Genomic DNA, 18,826 nt, shown 5'->3' with positions numbered 1-18,826 from the left:
TGCCCGATGCGGCCGTCATTTTAACTCGTAAATATTGCATCAGATGGGCATGCTGGACAATCCGGCATACCCGACCGAGCGATATTTAACCCTCGGTTGCTCGCACACACGCTACAATTATCGGGGCGATCCGCGGATATCGAGCAGATCACCCCAATAATTGTAGCTTGTATGGCCAGCATAAGTCAAACATACATCTGATAGATTCTAGACCAGTGTTTCCCAACCTCGGTCCTCAAAGCACACTAACAGTCCAGGTTTTAGTGATATCCATGCCTGAGCACAGGTGGTTAAATCAAAATAACTGCAGTACTAATTAACACACTTGTGCTCAAGTATGGCTATCCTTAAAACCTGGACTGTTAGTGTGCCTTGAGGACCGTGGTTGGGAACCCCTGTTCTAGACCTTTATCTTCCATTGTAAGAATTTAGTATTAGCTAACCATCGTATAAAATCAGAATTACTCCAATCATATTTATTATCTAAACAAGGGTTATTAAGCAGTTTATTAATACAAAGACAAGATTTATATACTAGGATGCCATAGCCGGGGCTGCTATAACATCAGTGCCTAGGTTTGAAGTGCATAGTTTAAAGTGTCAATAGAATATTTAAGTTAAAGCTGGAGTTATTCAGTAGTTAAACAGGAAGAGAACAGAAGGAGAATTTAACAGATCAGCAAATCCTGCTATTAAGGACAGTTTTTATCTACCACCACACTTCCAACATGCCTATGGATTGTGCCTGCACCTGGATCTCCAATGCTGCCTGCATCCCTCGTGATCTCCCCATGCAAAATGCTTATCCACTCCAACTATACCTTACCAAACCACGCAGCAAGATGACCTCTCAAATGTTCCTTGGCTGTGGCCACCTAATCATGAGGCTTGGTGCAATTTTGCTGTACTCATATTTTTTTTTTTGCCCTAAGTTTAGACTAACCTTTCCATGTTAGACTACTGTAACCCTTGTATCCAGCCAATCTGTGTCACCCATGTTTGTCTGCCCCCTCCCCTTTAGAATGTAAGCTCTCACGAGCAGGGCCCTCTTCCCTCTTGTGCTTCTCCTTCACTTAATTATACTCTAATTTACAACAGCACCCAACCCTTGGTTACAGACACCATGCTGCTTATCTAAGTGTTATGCATCAATGTACAAATCATGTATCTGTCCTGCATTGTTTGTACTGTTAATATCTGTTTTCTTGTGTGCTTATTAGTTTATGTACTGTGTAAGGCGCTGCGGAACTCTTGTGGCGCCATATAAATAAAGGATAATAATAATAATAATAATAATAATAATAATAATAATATGTGCTCTCATTTCCCTGTACCACTTTTGGAATCATTAGCCTTGGCATTTCAATTACTTCTGGGGTACGGGAGATGGGCTGGAAGATCCTATTCACAATAACTGTTAACAAAAATATTTATACAAAACACAGCACAGAAAAAATATTTCTGACCTGACGTTCGGCCGTCACAATTTCCTCTAGGTCAAAATGGAATGGGTGGTTTCCCTCTCTGTTCATTTTTTCAATTGCAGCTTGCACTAATGGTGTCAGCTCCTTGCTGTTGGTGTCTATTGGTTGAAAACATCCCAGGCAATTTTGAAGAGCAACGGTCACAGTAGGCTCTACAACTAAGAACAAAGTATGGCAAGTTTATTAATCAGTTCCATATAGGTACATCTTGCATCAACAGCGGCTTTTAAAATTACTACATATAATATCATCCATATAGATCAGTTTCCCAAACTCCACCATTACAGTCCAGTTTTAAGTATATCCATGCTTGAGTTCAGATGGTTAAATTAAGTTGACTGAGGTACTAATTAAATCACCTGTGATCAAGCATGGATATCCTTAAAACCTGCACTGCAATGGCAGGGTTTGGGAAACTCTAATATAGATAATCAGAAAAATGTAAAAGAAAATAAGGTTATAATATTTGACAGAAAGTGTTCAAAAATCAGTGGAAATGTACAGATGTGTCCACATACATCTTACTTCCTTATAAGTTGAACAGTCCTTCTAGTCACACCGAACATCTTTTTGTGTGACTTTTTACCTTCAAATGCGTCTTATTCGCTTTGTGAATAGATGCAGTGCGTACGAGCGTGGTGTACTTTCACCCGGAGGTGATGGTCACTGCAACTTTTCCCACACGTGGGATACTGCGGCCAACAGGTGGGGAAGGCACAGGGCAGGCTGTTTTAGCGGGGCGCCGCTAACACGGAAGGGCGCATTTTGCCCTTTTAAAATCGGGCAGGGAGCGGCGCACCGCTAAAACAGCCTAACTGCCATATGCTATTGTCTGCTGTGCATCTCAGCTGTCATTGGTTGCAGAACGCATCCCCCAGGACCCCATTATTTTGCAAAAGTGGGTCTTCCACTGTAATGTTGGGGTACAGGATACGCTATAGCACGTAAGTGTAATCACTACATATGTATATATAAATATGTGAATATATATTTTGCAAATGAAATCCACACTCACATCCAAATTAAGTCGATTTAGGGGGTGTACCACTAAGGAAAAAACAGTCGTAATTCAAAATAATATCCAAATTATGGCTAAATAAGCTAAAATGAAGGCACTCACCACTTTGAAAAGAAAAAGCTCATTCTCTGATGTCTCCTTGTGACTGGTCATGACAAAGACCCTTCGAGGCCGAAAAGTTGATGTTGGTGATGTTGGATTAATACATTTTTTTTAGCTTTTTCTTTTTAAAGTGATGAGTGCCCTAATTTTGGCTTATTTTGCCATACTATGGATATATGTGTGTGTAATAAATATACAGTGTATATATATATATATTAGGGGTGAGCGGGTTCGGATTTCTGAAATCCGAACCCCCCCGAGCCCCCCCGATCCGAGTCCGATCCGAGTCAGGCTCGACTTTTCCCGCCTGACTCGGATCTGACATCGAGGCAAAACGTCATCATCCCGCCTTCCGAGTCTCGCGGGTTTTGGATCCTATATAAGGTACCCGCGTCGGCGCCATTTTCTCACTCGGCTGTGGACAGTGAAGAGGGAGGGTGGGAGTTAGTGCTGTGTAGTGTAGTGTAGTGTAGTGCTGCTGTTGTCCACTACTTCAAAGTCCATAGGGGCTGGCTGTGTTGTGCTGTGCTGCTGTTGTTAATAGGGGCTGTGTCCACTACTTCAAAGTCCATAGGGGCTGGCTGGACTGTGTTGTGCAGTCAGTTCTCCATAGGGGCTGTGTCCACTCCAAAGTCCTGTGCAGTGTCCCAGTCCTAAAGGGGTGCTGTAGTGTTGTCCAGGGGGTGCTCTGTCCATCAGGGGTGCTCCCCCCAAGTGCTAAAAAAATAATATATTTTCTGTGTTTGTGAATTGTGTGCGCAGTAGCCGCACGTGCATCAACAAAGTAGTGCCAAGCGTGCGCCTGTGTCATAAGTAAAGGGCCGGCTGGCTTGACCGTTAAAGGGTGCTGTAACCCCCGAAAGTACACTCCAGTCCAAACCAAAAAAAAATTATTTTCTGTGTTTGTGAATTGTGTGCGCAGTAGCCGCACGTGCATCAACAAAGTAGTGCCAAGCGTGCGCCTGTGTCATAAGTAAAGGGCCGGCTGGCTTGACCGTTAAGGGTGCTGTAACCCCCGAAAGTACACTCCAGTCCAAACCAAAAAAAAAATTATTTTCTGTGTTTGTGAATTGTGTGCGCAGTAGCCGCACGTGCATCAACAAAGTAGTGCCAAGCGTGCGCCTGTGTCATAAGTAAAGGGCCGGCTGGCTTGACCGTTAAGGGTGCTGTAACCCCCGAAAGTACACTCCAGTCCAAACCAAAAAAAAAATTATTTTCTGTGTTTGTGAATTGTGTGCGCAGTAGCCGCACGTGCATCAACAAAGTAGTGCCAAACGTGCGCCTGTGTCATAAGTAAAGGGCCGGCTGGCTTGACCGTTAAGGGTGCTGTAACCCCCGAAAGTACACTCCAGTCCAAACCAAAAAAAAAATTATTTTCTGTGTTTGTGAATTGTGTGCGCAGTAGCCGCACGTGCATCAACAAAGTAGTGCCAAACGTGCGCCTGTGTCATAAGTAAAGGGCCGGCTGGCTTGACCGTTAAGGGTGCTGTAACCCCCGAAAGTACACTCCAGTCCAAACCAAAAAAAAAATTATTTTCTGTGTTTGTGAATTGTGTGCGCAGTAGCCGCACGTGCATCAACAAAGTAGTGCCAAGCGTGCGCCTGTGTCATAAGTAAAGGGCCGGCTGGCTTGACCGTTAAGGGTGCTGTAACCCCCGAAAGTACACTCCAGTCCAAACCAAAAAAAAAATTATTTTCTGTGTTTGTGAATTGTGTGCGCAGTAGCCGCACGTGCATCAACAAAGTAGTGCCAAGCGTGCGCCTGTGTCATAAGTAAAGGGCCGGCTGGCTTGACCGTTAAGGGTGCTGTAACCCCCGAAAGTACACTCCAGTCCAAACCTAAAAAAAAATTATTTTCTGTGTTTGTGAATTGTGTGCGCAGTAGCCGCACGTGCATCAACAAAGTAGTGCCAAGCGTGCGCCTGTGTCATAAGTAAAGGGCCGGCTGGCTTGACCGTTAAAGGGTGCTGTAACCTCCGAAAGTACACTCCAGTCCAAACCAAAAAAAAATTATTTTCTGTGTTTGTGAATTGTGTGCGCAGTAGCCGCACGTGCATCAACAAAGTAGTGCCAAGCGTGCGCCTGTGTCATAAGTAAAGGGCCGGCTGGCTTGACCGTTAAGGGTGCTGTAACCCCCGAAAGTACACTCCAGTCCAAACCTAAAAAAAAATTATTTTCTGTGTTTGTGAATTGTGTGCGCAGTAGCCGCACGTGCATCAACAAAGTAGTGCCAAGAGTGCGCCTGTGTCATAAGTAAAGGGCCGGCTGGCTTGACCGTTAAAGGGTGCTGTAACCCCCGAAAGTACACTCCAGTCCAAACCAAAAAAAAATTATTTTCTGTGTTTGTGAATTGTGTGCGCAGTAGCCGCACGTGCATCAACAAAGTAGTGCCAAGCGTGCGCCTGTGTCATAAGTAAAGGGCCGGCTGGCTTGACCGTTAAAGGGTGCTGTAACCCCCGAAAGTACACTCCAGTCCAAACCAAAAAAAAATTATTTTCTGTGTTTGTGAATTGTGTGCGCAGTAGCCGCACGTGCATCAACAAAGTAGTGCCAAGCGTGCGCCTGTGTCATAAGTAAAGGGCCGGCTGGCTTGACCATTAAAGGGTGCTGTAACCCCCAAAGTACACTCCAGTCCAAACCAAAAAAAAAATATTTTCTGTGTTTGTGAATTGTGTGCGCAGTAGCCGCACGTGCATCAACAAAGTAGTGCCAAGAGTGCGCCTGTGTCATAAGTAAAGGGACGGCTGGCTTGACCGTTAAAGGGTGCTGTAACCCACAAAGTACACTCCAGTCCAAACCAAAAAAAAAATTATTTTCTGTGTTTAGCCGCACGTATATATCAAATCGATATAACATAAATGGAGGACCAAACTTTCTCCGATAAAAATAAAATAGAGAAAGATCAAGAACCACTTCCTCCTAGTGCTGAAGCTGCTGCCACTAGTCATGACATAGACGATAACATGCCATCAACGTCGTCTGCCAAGGCCGATGCCCAATGTCATAGTAGAGGGCACATACAATCCCAAATGGCAAAGTTCAGGAAAATGACCTTGAAAAAGACATTTAAATCAGCTGAAGAGAAACGTAAACTTGCCAATATGCCATTTACGACACGGAGTGGCAAGGAACGGCTAAGGTCGATCCCTAGTATGTTCATGACTAGTGGTTCAGCTTCACATGACGATGGAAGCACTCCTCCCACTAAAAAAATCAAAAGAGTTAAGCTGGCAAAAGCACAGCGAAGAACTGTGCTTTCTAAGAAGATATCACAAATCCCCAAGGAGAGTCCAAGTGTGGTGGTGGTTGCGATGCCTGACCTTCCCAGCACTGGACGGGAAGAGGTGGCTCTTTCCACCATTTGCACGCCCCCTGCAAGTGCTGAAAGGAGCACCCACAGTCCACTTGCTGATATGCAAATTGAAGATGTCACTGTTGAAGTACAACAGGATGAGGATACTGGTGTAGCTGGCGCTGAGGAGGAAGTTGGCGAGGAGGATTCTGATGGTGATGTGGTTTGTTTAAATCAGGCTCCGGGGGAGACAGTTGTTGTCCGTGGGATGAAAAAGCCCATCACGGTCATGCCTGGGCAGAAGACCAAACATTCCACCTCTTTGGTCTGGCAATATTTCTATCCAAATCCGGACAACAACTGTCTTGCCATATGTACCATATGTAAAGGTGAAATAAGTAGGGGTAGGGACGTCAACCACCTAGGAACATCCTCCCTTATACGGCACCTGCAGCGCGTTCATAAAAAGTTACTGTCAAGTTCAGAAACTTTGGCTCAGACCGTAAGCAGTCCAGGGACACCTAAATCCCGTTGTCCTGTTGTATCCAAGCGCCTGCAAACCACACCGTCAACTCCCTCCTCGTCAATTTCCTCCTTAGTCAGGATCGGAAGTAGTCCTGCAGGCCATATCACTGGCATGACTGACTCTCCTATCCGGGATTCCTCCGGAGGATCCTGCATTGCTACGCCTACTGCTGCCGCTGCTGCTGTTGCTGCTGCTGCTGGGAGTCGTTCATCATCCCAGAGAGGAAGTAGGAACACCACTACTTTTACTAAACAATTGACCCTCCAACAGTCCTTAGCGAGGAGGATGAAGTACGACAGCAGTCATCCTGAAGCAAAACGTATAACTGAGGCCTTGACTGCTATGTTGGTGTTAGACGTGCGTCCGGTATCCGCCATTAGTGCAGTGGGATTTAGACAATTGATGGAGGTAGTGTGTCCCCGGTTCCAAATCCCGTCTAGATTCCACTTCACTAGGCAGGCGATACCGAGACTGTACAGAAACGTCAGAAAAAGTGTCCTCAGTGTCCTGAAAAATGCCGTTGTACACAATGTCCACTTAACCACGGACATGTGGACAAGTGGAACAGGGCAGACTAAGGACTATATGACTGTGACAGCCCACTGGGTAGATGTATCACCTTACGCAGCAACAGCAGCAGCGTCACCAGTAGCAGCATCTCAGAAACGCCAGCTCGTTACAAGGCAGGCTACGCTGTGTATCACCGGTTTCAGTAAGAGGCACACCGCCGACAACCTCTTAGAGAAACTGAGGGAAATCATCGCCCAGTGGCTTACCCCACTTAGACTCTCCTGGGGATTTGTGATATCTGACAACGCCACCAATATTGTGCGGGCATTACATCTGGGCAAATTCCAGCACGTCCCATGTTTTGCTCACACAATAAACTTGGTGGTGCAGAATTTTCTGAAAAGCGACAGGGGCGTGCAGGAGACGCTTTGGGTGGCCCGAAAAATTTCTGGCCACTTTCGCCATTCAGCGACTGCGTGCCGAAGACTGGAGCGCCAGCAAACACTCTTGAACCTGCCCCGCCATCACCTGAAGCAAGAGGTTGTGACGCGGTGGAACTCAACCCTCTATATGCTTCAGAGGATGGAGGAGCAGCAAAAGGCCATACAAGCCTATACATCCACCTATGACATAGGCAAAGGAGGGGGTATGCACCTGACTCAAGCGCAGTGGAGAATGATTTCCGTGTTGTGCAAGGTTCTTCAGCCCTTCGAACTTGCCACACGTGAAGTCAGTTCAGACACTGCCAGCTTGAGTCAGGTCATTCCCCTCATCAGGCTTTTGCAGAAGCAGCTGGAGAAAGTGAAGGAGGAGCTAAGACGGAGCGATTCCGCTCGGCATGTGGGACTTGTGGATGAAGCCCTTCATTCGCTTTGCCAGGATTCCAGGGTGGTCAATCTGTTGAAATCAGACCACTACATTTTGGCCACCGTGCTCGATCCTAGGTTTAAAGCCTATGTGGTGTCTCTCTTTCCGGCCGACACAAGCCTGCAGAGGTGCAAAGACCTGCTGGTGAACACACTGTCAGCTGAAGCGGAACGTGACACGTCAACGGCTCCTTCTTCATTTTCTCCCGCAACTGGGGCTGCCAGGAAAAAACTTAGGTATCCTAAGCAACCCGCTGGCGGTGATGCAGGGCAGGCAGGACCAAGTTTGGACATCTGGTCCGGACTGAAGGACCTGGCAACAATTTCTGACATGTCTACTGTCACTGCATATGATACTGTCACCATTGACAGAATGGTGGAGGATTACATCGGTGACAGCATCCAAGTAGGCATGTCAGACAGTCCATACCTGTACTGGCAGGAAAAAGAGGCAATTTGGAGGCCCCTGTACAAACTGGCTCTATTTTACCTGAGTTGCCCCCCCTCCAGTGTGTACTCCGAAAGAGTGTTTAGTGCAGCCGGGAACCTTGTCAGCGAAAGGCGTAGGAGGTTGCTTCCACAGAATGTGGAGAAGATGATGTTCATCAAAATGAATTATCAGCTCTTCCAGGGAGACCAGCCTCCAGAACGTACAGAGGGACCTGTGGTGGTGGATTCAAGTGGGGACGAGTTAATACTTTGTGAGGATGAGGATGTACACACTGAAGAGGGTGAGGAATCGGTGGATGAGGAGGATGAGGATGACATCTTGCCTCCGTAGAGCCAGTTTGTGCAGGGACACATTAATTGCCAGCTTGTTTTGTGGGGGCCCAAACGAACCAATCATTTCAGCCACAGTTGTGTGGCAGACCCTGGCGCTGAAATGATTGATTTGTTAAAGTGTGCATGTCCTGTTTATACAACATAAGGGTGGGTGGGAGGGCCCAAGGACAATTCCATCTTGCACCTCTTTTTTTCTTTGCATTATGTACAGTTTGGGGCCTAGTTTTTCTAACTGCCATCCTGTCTGCCACTGCAGTGTCACTCCTAGATGGGTCACGTGTTTGTGCCGCCCACTCGTGTCGCTTAGCATAGTCATCCAGCTACCTCGGTGCAACCTTTTGGACATAAAAACACTATTGTGAGGTGTGAGGTGTTCAGAATAGACTGGAAATGAGTGGAAATTAAGGTTATTGAGGTTAATAATAGCATAGGAGCAGAAAAACCTACAAATTCTGTGATTTTAGCTGTTTTTATGCTTTTTTTCAAAAAAATACAGATCCAAAACACAAAACCCAGAACCCAAAACACGGAAGGGTGGTTTTGGCAAAACCAATCCAGATCCAAAACACGAAGAAAGATCCAGATCCAAAACCAAAACACAAAACACGAAAAGTGGCCGGTGCACACCCCTAATATATATATATATATTAGGGATGAGCGGGTTCGGATTTCCCGCCTGACTCGGATCTGAAATCGAGGCAAAACGTCATCATCCCGCTGTTGGATCTTGTGGGTTTTGGATTCTATAAAAGGTCCCTGCGTCGGTGCTATTTTTCACTCCGGCTGTGGACAGTGAAGAGGGAAGGTGGGAGTTAGGGCTGACTGGGCTGTGTTGTGCTGCTGTTGTCCATAGGGGCTGGCTGGGCTGTGTTGTGCTGCTGTTGTCCATAGGGGCTGGCTGGGCTGTGTTGTGCAGTCAGTTGTCCATAGGGGCTGTGTCCACTCCAAAGTCCATAGGGGCTGGCTGGGCTGTGTTGTGCAGTGTCCCATAAAGGCTGTTGTCCTAAAGGGGTGCTGTAGTGTTGTCAAGTGGGTGATCTGTTTACCAGGGGTGCTCCCCCCAAGGGCAAAAAAAAAATTCTTTTTTTCTGTGTTTGTGAATTATGAATTTGCCACACGTGCATCAACAAAGTAGCAGTGCCAAGCGTGCACCTGTGTCATAACTAAAGGGCCGGCTGGCTCGTCTGTTGAAGGGTGGTGTAACCCCCAAAGTGCGCTCCATCCCAAAAATAATAAAAACTTATTTTTCTGTGTTTGTGTGCGCCTTAGCCGCATGTATATATCAATATCACATAAATGGAGGACAAAAATTTGTCCGATAGAAATAAAATAGGGAAAGATCAAGAACCACTTCCTCCTAGTACTGAAGCTGCTGCCACTAGTCATGACATAGATGATAAAATGCCATCAACGTCGTTTGCCAAGGCCGATGCCCAATGTCATAGTAGAGGGCATATAAAATCCCAAATGACAAAGTTCATGAAAATGACCTTAAAAAATACATTTAAATCATCTGAGGAGAAACGTAAACTTGCCAATATGCCATTTACGACATGGAGTGGCAAGGACTGGCTAAAGTCTTTCCCTATGTTCATGACTAGTGGTTCAGCTTCACATGACGATGGAAGCCCTCCTCCCACTACAAAAATCAAACAAGTTAAGCTGGCAAAAGCACAGCAAAGAACTGTGCGTTCTAAGAAGATATCACAAATCCCCAAGAAGAGTCCAAGTGTGGCGGCGGTTGCGATCCCTGACCTTCCCAACACTGGACGGGAAGAGTGGCTCTTTCCACCATTTGCACGCCGTCTGCAAGTGCGGGAAGGAGCACCCATAGTCCAGTTGCTGATATTCAAATTGAAGATGTCACTGTTGAAGTACAACAGGATGAGGATATTGGTGTAGTTGGCGCTGAGGAGTAAGTTGACGAGGAGGATTCTGATGGTGATGTGGTTTGTTTAAATCAGGCACCGGGTGAGACAGTTGTTGTCCGTGGGGTGAAAAAGCCCATCACGGTCATGCCTGGGCAGAAGACCAAACATTCCACCTCTTTGGTCTGGAAATATTTCTATCCAAATCCGGACAACTGTCTTGCCATGTGTACCATATGTAAAGGTGGAATAAGTTGGAGTAGGGACGTTAACCACCTAGGAACATCCTCCCTTTTACGTCACCTGCAGTGCATTCATAAGTTACTGTCAAGTTCAGAAACTTTGCCAGCTTGTTTTGTGAGGGCTCAAAAGAACCAATCATTTCAGCCACAGTCGCCACAGTCGTGTGGCAGACCCTGGCGCTGAAATGATTGGTTTGTTAAAGTGTGCATGTCCTGTTTATACAACATAAGGGTGTGTGGGAGGGCCCAAGGACAATTCCATCTTGCACCTTTTTTTTTTCTTTGCATTATGTACTGTTTGGGGCCTAGTTTTTCAAACTGCCATCCTGTCTGCCACTGCAGTGTCACTCCTAGATGGGCCACGTGTTTGTGCCGCCCACTTGTGTTGCTTAGCATAGTCATCCAGCTACTTCGGTACAAGCTTTTGGCCTAATATTGTGAGTTGTGAGGTGTTCAGAATAGACTGGAAATTAGTGGAAATTAATATTATTGAGGTCAATAATAGCATAGGAGCAGAAAAACCCACAAATTCTGTGATTTTAGCTGTCTATATATATATATATATTGTTACTATTATTTATTTATATGGCGCCACAAATGTTCCACAGCGCCTTACAAAGTACAAAAACAAGTTGTAGACAGGCGACTTACAGAACAATACAATACAGGACCAGGACATGGATAATATATATTGCTACATTAGCGACCATAACACCCAGATAAGCAACAGAGCATAAGCAACAAAGTGTTAGGTGCCCTAGTGGTGAGTATGAAGTAGATGAAACTAAAGTAGGGAGAAGCACAAGAGGGTAGAGGGCCCTGCTCATAAGAGCTTACATTCTAAAAGGGAGGGGAAGACAAACAGGTTAGACACAGATGGGGAGGAAGCAGCATGTAGCAGGGAGTTAGAATGATAGCTAGAAGGCTTTGATGAAGTAGTGGGTCTTAAGAGCCCGTTTGAAGGATTGCATAGATGTGGAGAGTCTGATGGGGAGAGGGAAAGAGTTCCAGAGGTGGGGAGCAGCGCGGGCAAAGTATATATATATATATGTAAAGAAATTGCAGGCACTCACCAATGAAAGCAGCTTAGGCTATATTTATTTGATCACAGTATACCATCGACATTTCGGCTGGCCTCACCAACCTTTTTCAAGCCATGAACAGAGACAAGCAGTAAAGCTCTCAACAAGTATGAATCCAGCTGAGTAAAGTCCTCTACCTTTGAATCAAGAATCAAGATTCACTCCCAGATTCACAAAGGTGGAGGACTATTCTTCTGTTAAAAAAGCGTTAGAAAAGTCTGGGATTTGCACAGGAGCATATAATAAGGAAGATATTTTTGTTAAAGAAGCATTAGAGAAGTCTGGGAATATATATGATCTGTTATACAACAGGAAGAAGCAACTATCATGTGCACGGTTAGTTGTACGCATGTGCGTACGAGACCTTGTGATCCAAAATGCTGTCGATCATACGGCTTACGAGCAGGAAGTGGCTCCCGAGAGTTGATTGACATGAATGGCCGTTTGTGGGTGTTGACGGGGGTGGTGGTCTGAAAACGCAGGCGTTCCTCACCGTTTTCAGAGCGTTTTAGGGGCGTACATAAATTACCTGCTACAACCGACATAGAAGGCCGGAAGTAGTAAAACGTCACTCTGCGAGCAGGTTCGAGGCCTGGCTGATCGTACAGCTTGAGGTTGGGTACGTGCTCTCGCAAGCCCCAGAGTACAAACGATACTATCGAATGTTAGTGATGTTAGGATTGATGTTTCTATTTTGAGCCACACAATGCAAGCAGCTAATAATCGTTTGTTGTAGCTAATAACACTGCTAATTGGCTTGTAATTGACTCAGTTGCCTTTGCATTAGCGAATAATAATAATTGTCAACAAGCTAGTAACAAGCTGATCGATAGAGCATGGAAACATGACATGTGGCCATCAACACAACACAACCATCAGAAGAAAATTAACATACAGCGACTGACAACTGACAACGATTGAGTCGATCGCTAGCTGCTATCACTCGCTAGCTAGAGAAGGTGCATTGTTCACGTATGGGCATCACTTTGGTTGCGACCGACTGGCCATGCGATTGCTTCCTTTTTCAGTTTCTCGGTCGTTAGGCGTACGAACGAGCGGCCGCTTACGATCGACTCTGGATAAGGTCCTTTATATGTTCCTATAATTAAGGATTTAAAAATACTCAGTAGCTGTTTAACGAATCAACCAGTATTAGCTGTCATTACACATTTTGAGACAAGCAAGTCAAAGACGACACAGAACCCCTGATGAAGTTGTGATCAACAAAATGCATTGGGTGATTGTCGTCACAATTTACAAAGATTTGTTCAATAATCCTGTTCCTTATAATTGGGATAATAGGTTACATGTTAATAAGAAAAGTTTTATGTATCTTTCAATTTTAATAAAGTGCTTTGGAATGATTAAAGTGGTTTGTGTGTCAACTCTCATCTTCCATTGACTCATAATCTATATCTATATTTATATATCAATATTGTATCACCAAAGGGGATTGAAATTGTGAATATTAAGCGCTCCTCAGGTTACCATTAAATTTCTCTCTCTCTCTCTCTCTCTCTCTCTCTCTCTATATATATATATATATATATATTTGGGATATAGTTAAATGGCCGGCGGACAAAATACTGACACCAGCATCCCGCTCCCGGAGGAAATGCCAACACTGATATCCCGAAGGATACCGGCGTCAGCATAGTATACTCTGTCCCCGGGGATGGGGGGGTTAGGTTTAGTCACCATCGGGGGGAGGTTAGGGTTAGGCACCCCCCAGAAGGGTTAGGTTTAGGGTGTGGGAAGGGGGGGATAGCGTTAGCCGCCACCGGGGTGAGGTTAGGGTTAGGCACTAGGAGGGGAGGTTAGGGTTAAGCACCAAACAGGGAGGGTTAGGGTTAGGGGGTGAGAGGTGTAGGAATATTTATTTATATATATATATATATATATATACACATACATATTTATACACATTATATATATATATATATATATATATATATATTACACACATCACACATACACATATTTAGATAGATATAGATATACCAATTTTTATTATATATATGTATATATATAATATATATATATATATATATATATATTAGGGGTGAGCGGGTTCGGATTTCTGAAATCCGAACCCCCCCGAGCCCCCCCGATCCGAGTCCGATCCGAGTCAGGCTCGACTTTTCCCGCCTGACTCGGATCTGAAATCGAGGCAAAACGTCATCTTCCCGCCTTCCGAGTCTCGCGGGTTTTGGATCCTATATAAGGTACACACGTCGGCGCCATTTTCTCACTCGGCTGTGGACAGTGAAGAGGGAGGGTGGGAGTTAGGGCTGTGTAGTGTAGTGTAGTGTAGTGCTGCTGTTGTCCACTACTTCAAAGTCCATAGGGGCTGGCTGTGTTGTGCTGTGCTGCTGTTGTTAATAGGGGCTGTGTCCACTACTTCAAAGTCCATAGGGGCTGGCTGGACTGTGTTGTGCAGTCAGTTCTCCATAGGGGCTGTGTCCACTCCAAAGTCCTGTGCAGTGTCCCAGTCCTAAAGGAGTGCTGTAGTGTTGTCCAGGGGGTGCTCTGTCCATCAGGGGTGCTCCCCCCAAGTGCTAAAAAAATAATATATTTTCTGTGTTTGTGAATTGTGTGCGCAGTAGCCGCACGTGCATCAACAAAGTAGTGCCAAGCGTGCGCCTGTGTCATAAGTAAAGGGCCGGCTGGCTTGACCGTTAAGGGTGCTGTAACCCCCGAAAGTACACTCCAGTCCAAACCAAAAAAAAATTATTTTCTGTGTTTGTGAATTGTGTGCGCAGTAGCCGCACGTGCATCAACAAAGTAGTGCCAAGCGTGCGCCTGTGTCATAAGTAAAGGGCCGGCTGGCTTGACCGTTAAGGGTGCTGTAACCCCCGAAAGTACACTCCAGTCCAAACCAAAAAAAAAATTATTTTCTGTGTTTGTGAATTGTGTGCGCAGTAGCCGCACGTGCATCAACAAAGTAGTGCCAAGCGTGCGCCTGTGTCATAAGTAAAGGGCCGGCTGGCTTGACCGTTAAGGGTGCTGTAACCCCCGAAAGTACACTCCAGTCCAAACCAAAAAAAAAATTATTTTCTGTGTTTGTGAATTGTGTGCGCAGTAGCCGCACGTGCATCAACAAAGTAGTGCCAAGCGTGCGCCTGTGTCATAAGTAAAGGGCCGGCTGGCTTGACCGTTAAAGGGTGCTGTAACCCCCGAAAGTACACTCCAGTCCTAACCAAAAAAAATTTATTTTCTGTGTTTGTGAATTGTGTGCGCAGTAGCCGCACGTGCATCAACAAAGTAGTGCCAAGAGTGCGCCTGTGTCATAAGTAAAGGGCCGGCTGGCTTGACCGTTAAGGGTGCTGTAACCCCCGAAAGTACACTCCAGTCCAAACCAAAAAAAAAATTATTTTCTGTGTTTGTGAATTGTGTGCGCAGTAGCCGCACGTGCATCAACAAAGTAGTGCCAAGCGTGCGCCTGTGTCATAAGTAAAGGGCCGGCTGGCTTGACCGTTAAGGGTGCTGTAACCCCCGAAAGTACACTCCAGTCCAAACCAAAAAAAAAATTATTTTCTGTGTTTGTGAATTGTGTGCGCAGTAGCCGCACGTGCATCAACAAAGTAGTGCCAAGCGTGCGCCTGTGTCATAAGTAAAGGGCCGGCTGGCTTGACCGTTAAGGGTGCTGTAACCCCCGAAAGTACACTCCAGTCCAAACCAAAAAAAAAATTATTTTCTGTGTTTGTGAATTGTGTGCGCAGTAGCCGCACGTGCATCAACAAAGTAGTGCCAAGCGTGCGCCTGTGTCATAAGTAAAGGGCCGGCTGGCTTGACCGTTAAGGGTGCTGTAACCCCCGAAAGTACACTCCAGTCCAAACCAAAAAAAATATTATTTTCTGTGTTTGTGAATTGTGTGCGCAGTAGTCGCACGTGCATCAACAAAGTAGTGCCAAGCGTGCGCCTGTGTCATAAGTAAAGGGCCGGCTGGCTTGACCGTTAAAGGGTGCTGTAACCCCCAAAGTACACTCCAGTCCAAACCAAAAAAAAAATTATTTTCTGTGTTTGTGAATTGTGTGCGCAGTAGCCGCACGTGCATCAACAAAGTAGTGCCAAGCGTGCGCCTGTGTCATAAGTAAAGGGCCGGCTGGCTTGACCGTTAAGGGTGCTGTAACCCCCGAAAGTACACTCCAGTCCAAACCAAAAAAAAAATTATTTTCTGTGTTTGTGAATTGTGTGCGCAGTAGCCGCACGTGCATCAACAAAGTAGTGCCAAGCGTGCGCCTGTGTCATAAGTAAAGGGCCGGCTGGCTTGACCGTTAAAGGGTGCTGTAACCCCCGAAAGTACACTCCAGTCCTAACCAAAAAAAAATTATTTTCTGTGTTTGTGAATTGTGTGCGCAGTAGCCGCACGTGCATCAACAAAGTAGTGCCAAGAGTGCGCCTGTGTCATAAGTAAAGGGCCGGCTGGCTTGACCGTTAAGGGTGCTGTAACCCCCGAAAGTACACTCCAGTCCAAACCAAAAAAAAAATTATTTTCTGTGTTTGTGAATTGTGTGCGCAGTAGCCGCACGTGCATCAACAAAGTAGTGCCAAGCGTGCGCCTGTGTCATAAGTAAAGGGCCGGCTGGCTTGACCGTTAAGGGTGCTGTAACCCCCGAAAGTACACTCCAGTCCAAACCAAAAAAAAAATTATTTTCTGTGTTTGTGAATTGTGTGCGCAGTAGCCGCACGTGCATCAACAAAGTAGTGCCAAGCGTGCGCCTGTGTCATAAGTAAAGGGCCGGCTGGCTTGACCGTTAAGGGTGCTGTAACCCCCGAAAGTACACTCCAGTCCAAACCTAAAAAAAAATTATTTTCTGTGTTTGTGAATTGTGTGCGCAGTAGCCGCACGTGCATCAACAAAGTAGTGCCAAGCGTGCGCCTGTGTCATAAGTAAAGGGCCGGCTGGCTTGACCGTTAAAGGGTGCTGTAACCCCCGAAAGTACACTCCAGTCCAAACCAAAAAAAAATTATTTTCTGTGTTTGTGAATTGTGTGCGCAGTAGCCGCACGTGCATCAACAAAGTAGTGCCAAGAGTGCGCCTGTGTCATAAGTAAAGGGCCGGCTGGCTTGACCGTTAAAGGGTGCTGTAACCCCCGAAAGTACACTCCAGTCCAAAGCCAAACCAAAAAAAAATTATTTTCTGTGTTTGTGAATTGTGTGCGCAGTAGCCGCACGTGCATCAACAAAGTAGTGCCAAGAGTGCGCCTGTGTCATAAGTAAAGGGCCGGCTGGCTTGACCGTTAAAGGGTGCTGTAACCCACAAAGTACACTCCAGTCCGAACCCAAAAAAAATTTATTTTCTGTGTTTAGCCGCACGTATATATCAAATCGATATAACATAAATGGAGGACCAAACTTTCTCCGATAAAAATAAAATAGAGAAAGATCAAGAACCACTTCCTCCTAGTGCTGAAGCTGCTGCCACTAGTCATGACATAGACGATAACATGCCATCAACGTCGTCTGCCAAGGCCGATGCCCAATGTCATAGTAGAGGGCACATACAATCCCAAATGGCAAAGTTCAGGAAAATGACCTTGAAATAGACATTTAAATCAGCTGAAGAGAAACGTAAACTTGCCAATATGCCATTTACGACACGGAGTGGCAAGGAACGGCTAAGGTCGATCCCTAGTATGTTCATGACTAGTGGTTCAGCTTCACATGACGATGGAAGCCCTCCTCCCACTAAAAAAATCAAAAGAGTTAAGCTGGCAAAAGCACAGCGAAGAACTGTGCTTTCTAAGAAGATATCACAAATCCCCAAAGAGAGTCCAAGTGTGGTGGTGGTTGCGATGCCTGACCTTCCCAGCACTGGACGGGAAGAGGTGGCTCTTTCCACCATTTGCACGCCCCCTGCAAGTGCTGAAAGGAGCACCCACAGTCCACTTGCTGATATGCAAATTGAAGATGTCACTGTTGAAGTACAACAGGATGAGGATACTGGTGTAGCTGGCGCTGAGGAGGAAGTTGGCGAGGAGGATTCTGATGGTGATGTGGTTTGTTTAAATCAGGCTCCGGGGGAGACAGTTGTTGTCCGTGGGATGAAAAAGCCCATCACGGTCATGCCTGGGCAGAAGACCAAACATTCCACCTCTTTGGTCTGGCAATATTTCTATCCAAATCCGGACAACAACTGTCTTGCCATATGTACCATATGTAAAGGTGAAATAAGTAGGGGTAGGGACGTCAACCACCTAGGAACATCCTCCCTTATACGGCACCTGCAGCGCGTTCATAAAAAGTTACTGTCAAGTTCAGAAACTTTGGCTCAGACCGTAAGCAGTCCAGGGACACCTAAATCCCGTTGTCCTGTTGTATCCAAGCGCCTGCAAACCACACCGTCAACTCCCTCCTCGTCAATTTCCTCCTTAGTCAGGATCGGAAGTAGTCCTGCAGGCCATATCACTGGCATGACTGACTCTCCTATCCGGGATTCCTCCGGAGGATCCTGCATTGCTACGCCTACTGCTGCCGCTGCTGCTGTTGCTGCTGCTGCTGGGAGTCGTTCATCATCCCAGAGAGGAAGTAGGAACACCACTACTTTTACTAAACAATTGACCCTCCAACAGTCCTTAGCGAGGAGGATGAAGTACGACAGCAGTCATCCTGAAGCAAAACGTATAACTGAGGCCTTGACTGCTATGTTGGTGTTAGACGTGCGTCCGGTATCCGCCATTAGTGCAGTGGGATTTAGACAATTGATGGAGGTAGTGTGTCCCCGGTTCCAAATCCCGTCTAGATTCCACTTCACTAGGCAGGCGATACCGAGACTGTACAGAAACGTCAGAAAAAGTGTCCTCAGTGTCCTGAAAAATGCCGTTGTACACAATGTCCACTTAACCACGGACATGTGGACAAGTGGAACAGGGCAGACTAAGGACTATATGACTGTGACAGCCCACTGGGTAGATGTATCACCTTACGCAGCAACAGCAGCAGCGTCACCAGTAGCAGCATCTCAGAAACGCCAGCTCGTTACAAGGCAGGCTACGCTGTGTATCACCGGTTTCAGTAAGAGGCACACCGCCGACAACCTCTTAGAGAAAC

General features: G+C 46.1%; 1 protein-coding gene across 2 annotated transcripts in view; it reads right to left on the bottom strand.

The window, feature by feature from the left end:
* The window catches only part of LOC148508325 (T-kininogen 2-like), a 59,616-nt gene that overhangs the window by 17,795 nt on the left and 22,995 nt on the right, over positions 1-18,826 (bottom strand). For both annotated transcript variants that reach the window (XM_088444770.1, XM_088444771.1), the window contains one exon: positions 1,467-1,642. In XM_088444770.1, coding sequence (XP_088300896.1) covers positions 1,467-1,642 — 176 coding nt within the window. The remainder of the gene's footprint in view (positions 1-1,466; positions 1,643-18,826) is intronic.

Source organism: Taudactylus pleione, unplaced genomic scaffold (assembly GCF_031769625.1).
Source record: "Taudactylus pleione unplaced genomic scaffold, aTauple2 ptg000372l, whole genome shotgun sequence".
NCBI classification, from domain to species: Eukaryota; Metazoa; Chordata; class Amphibia; order Anura; family Myobatrachidae; genus Taudactylus; species Taudactylus pleione.
The sequence above is the reverse complement of the archived record's forward strand: the minus strand, read 5'-3'. Positions and strand labels throughout refer to the sequence as shown.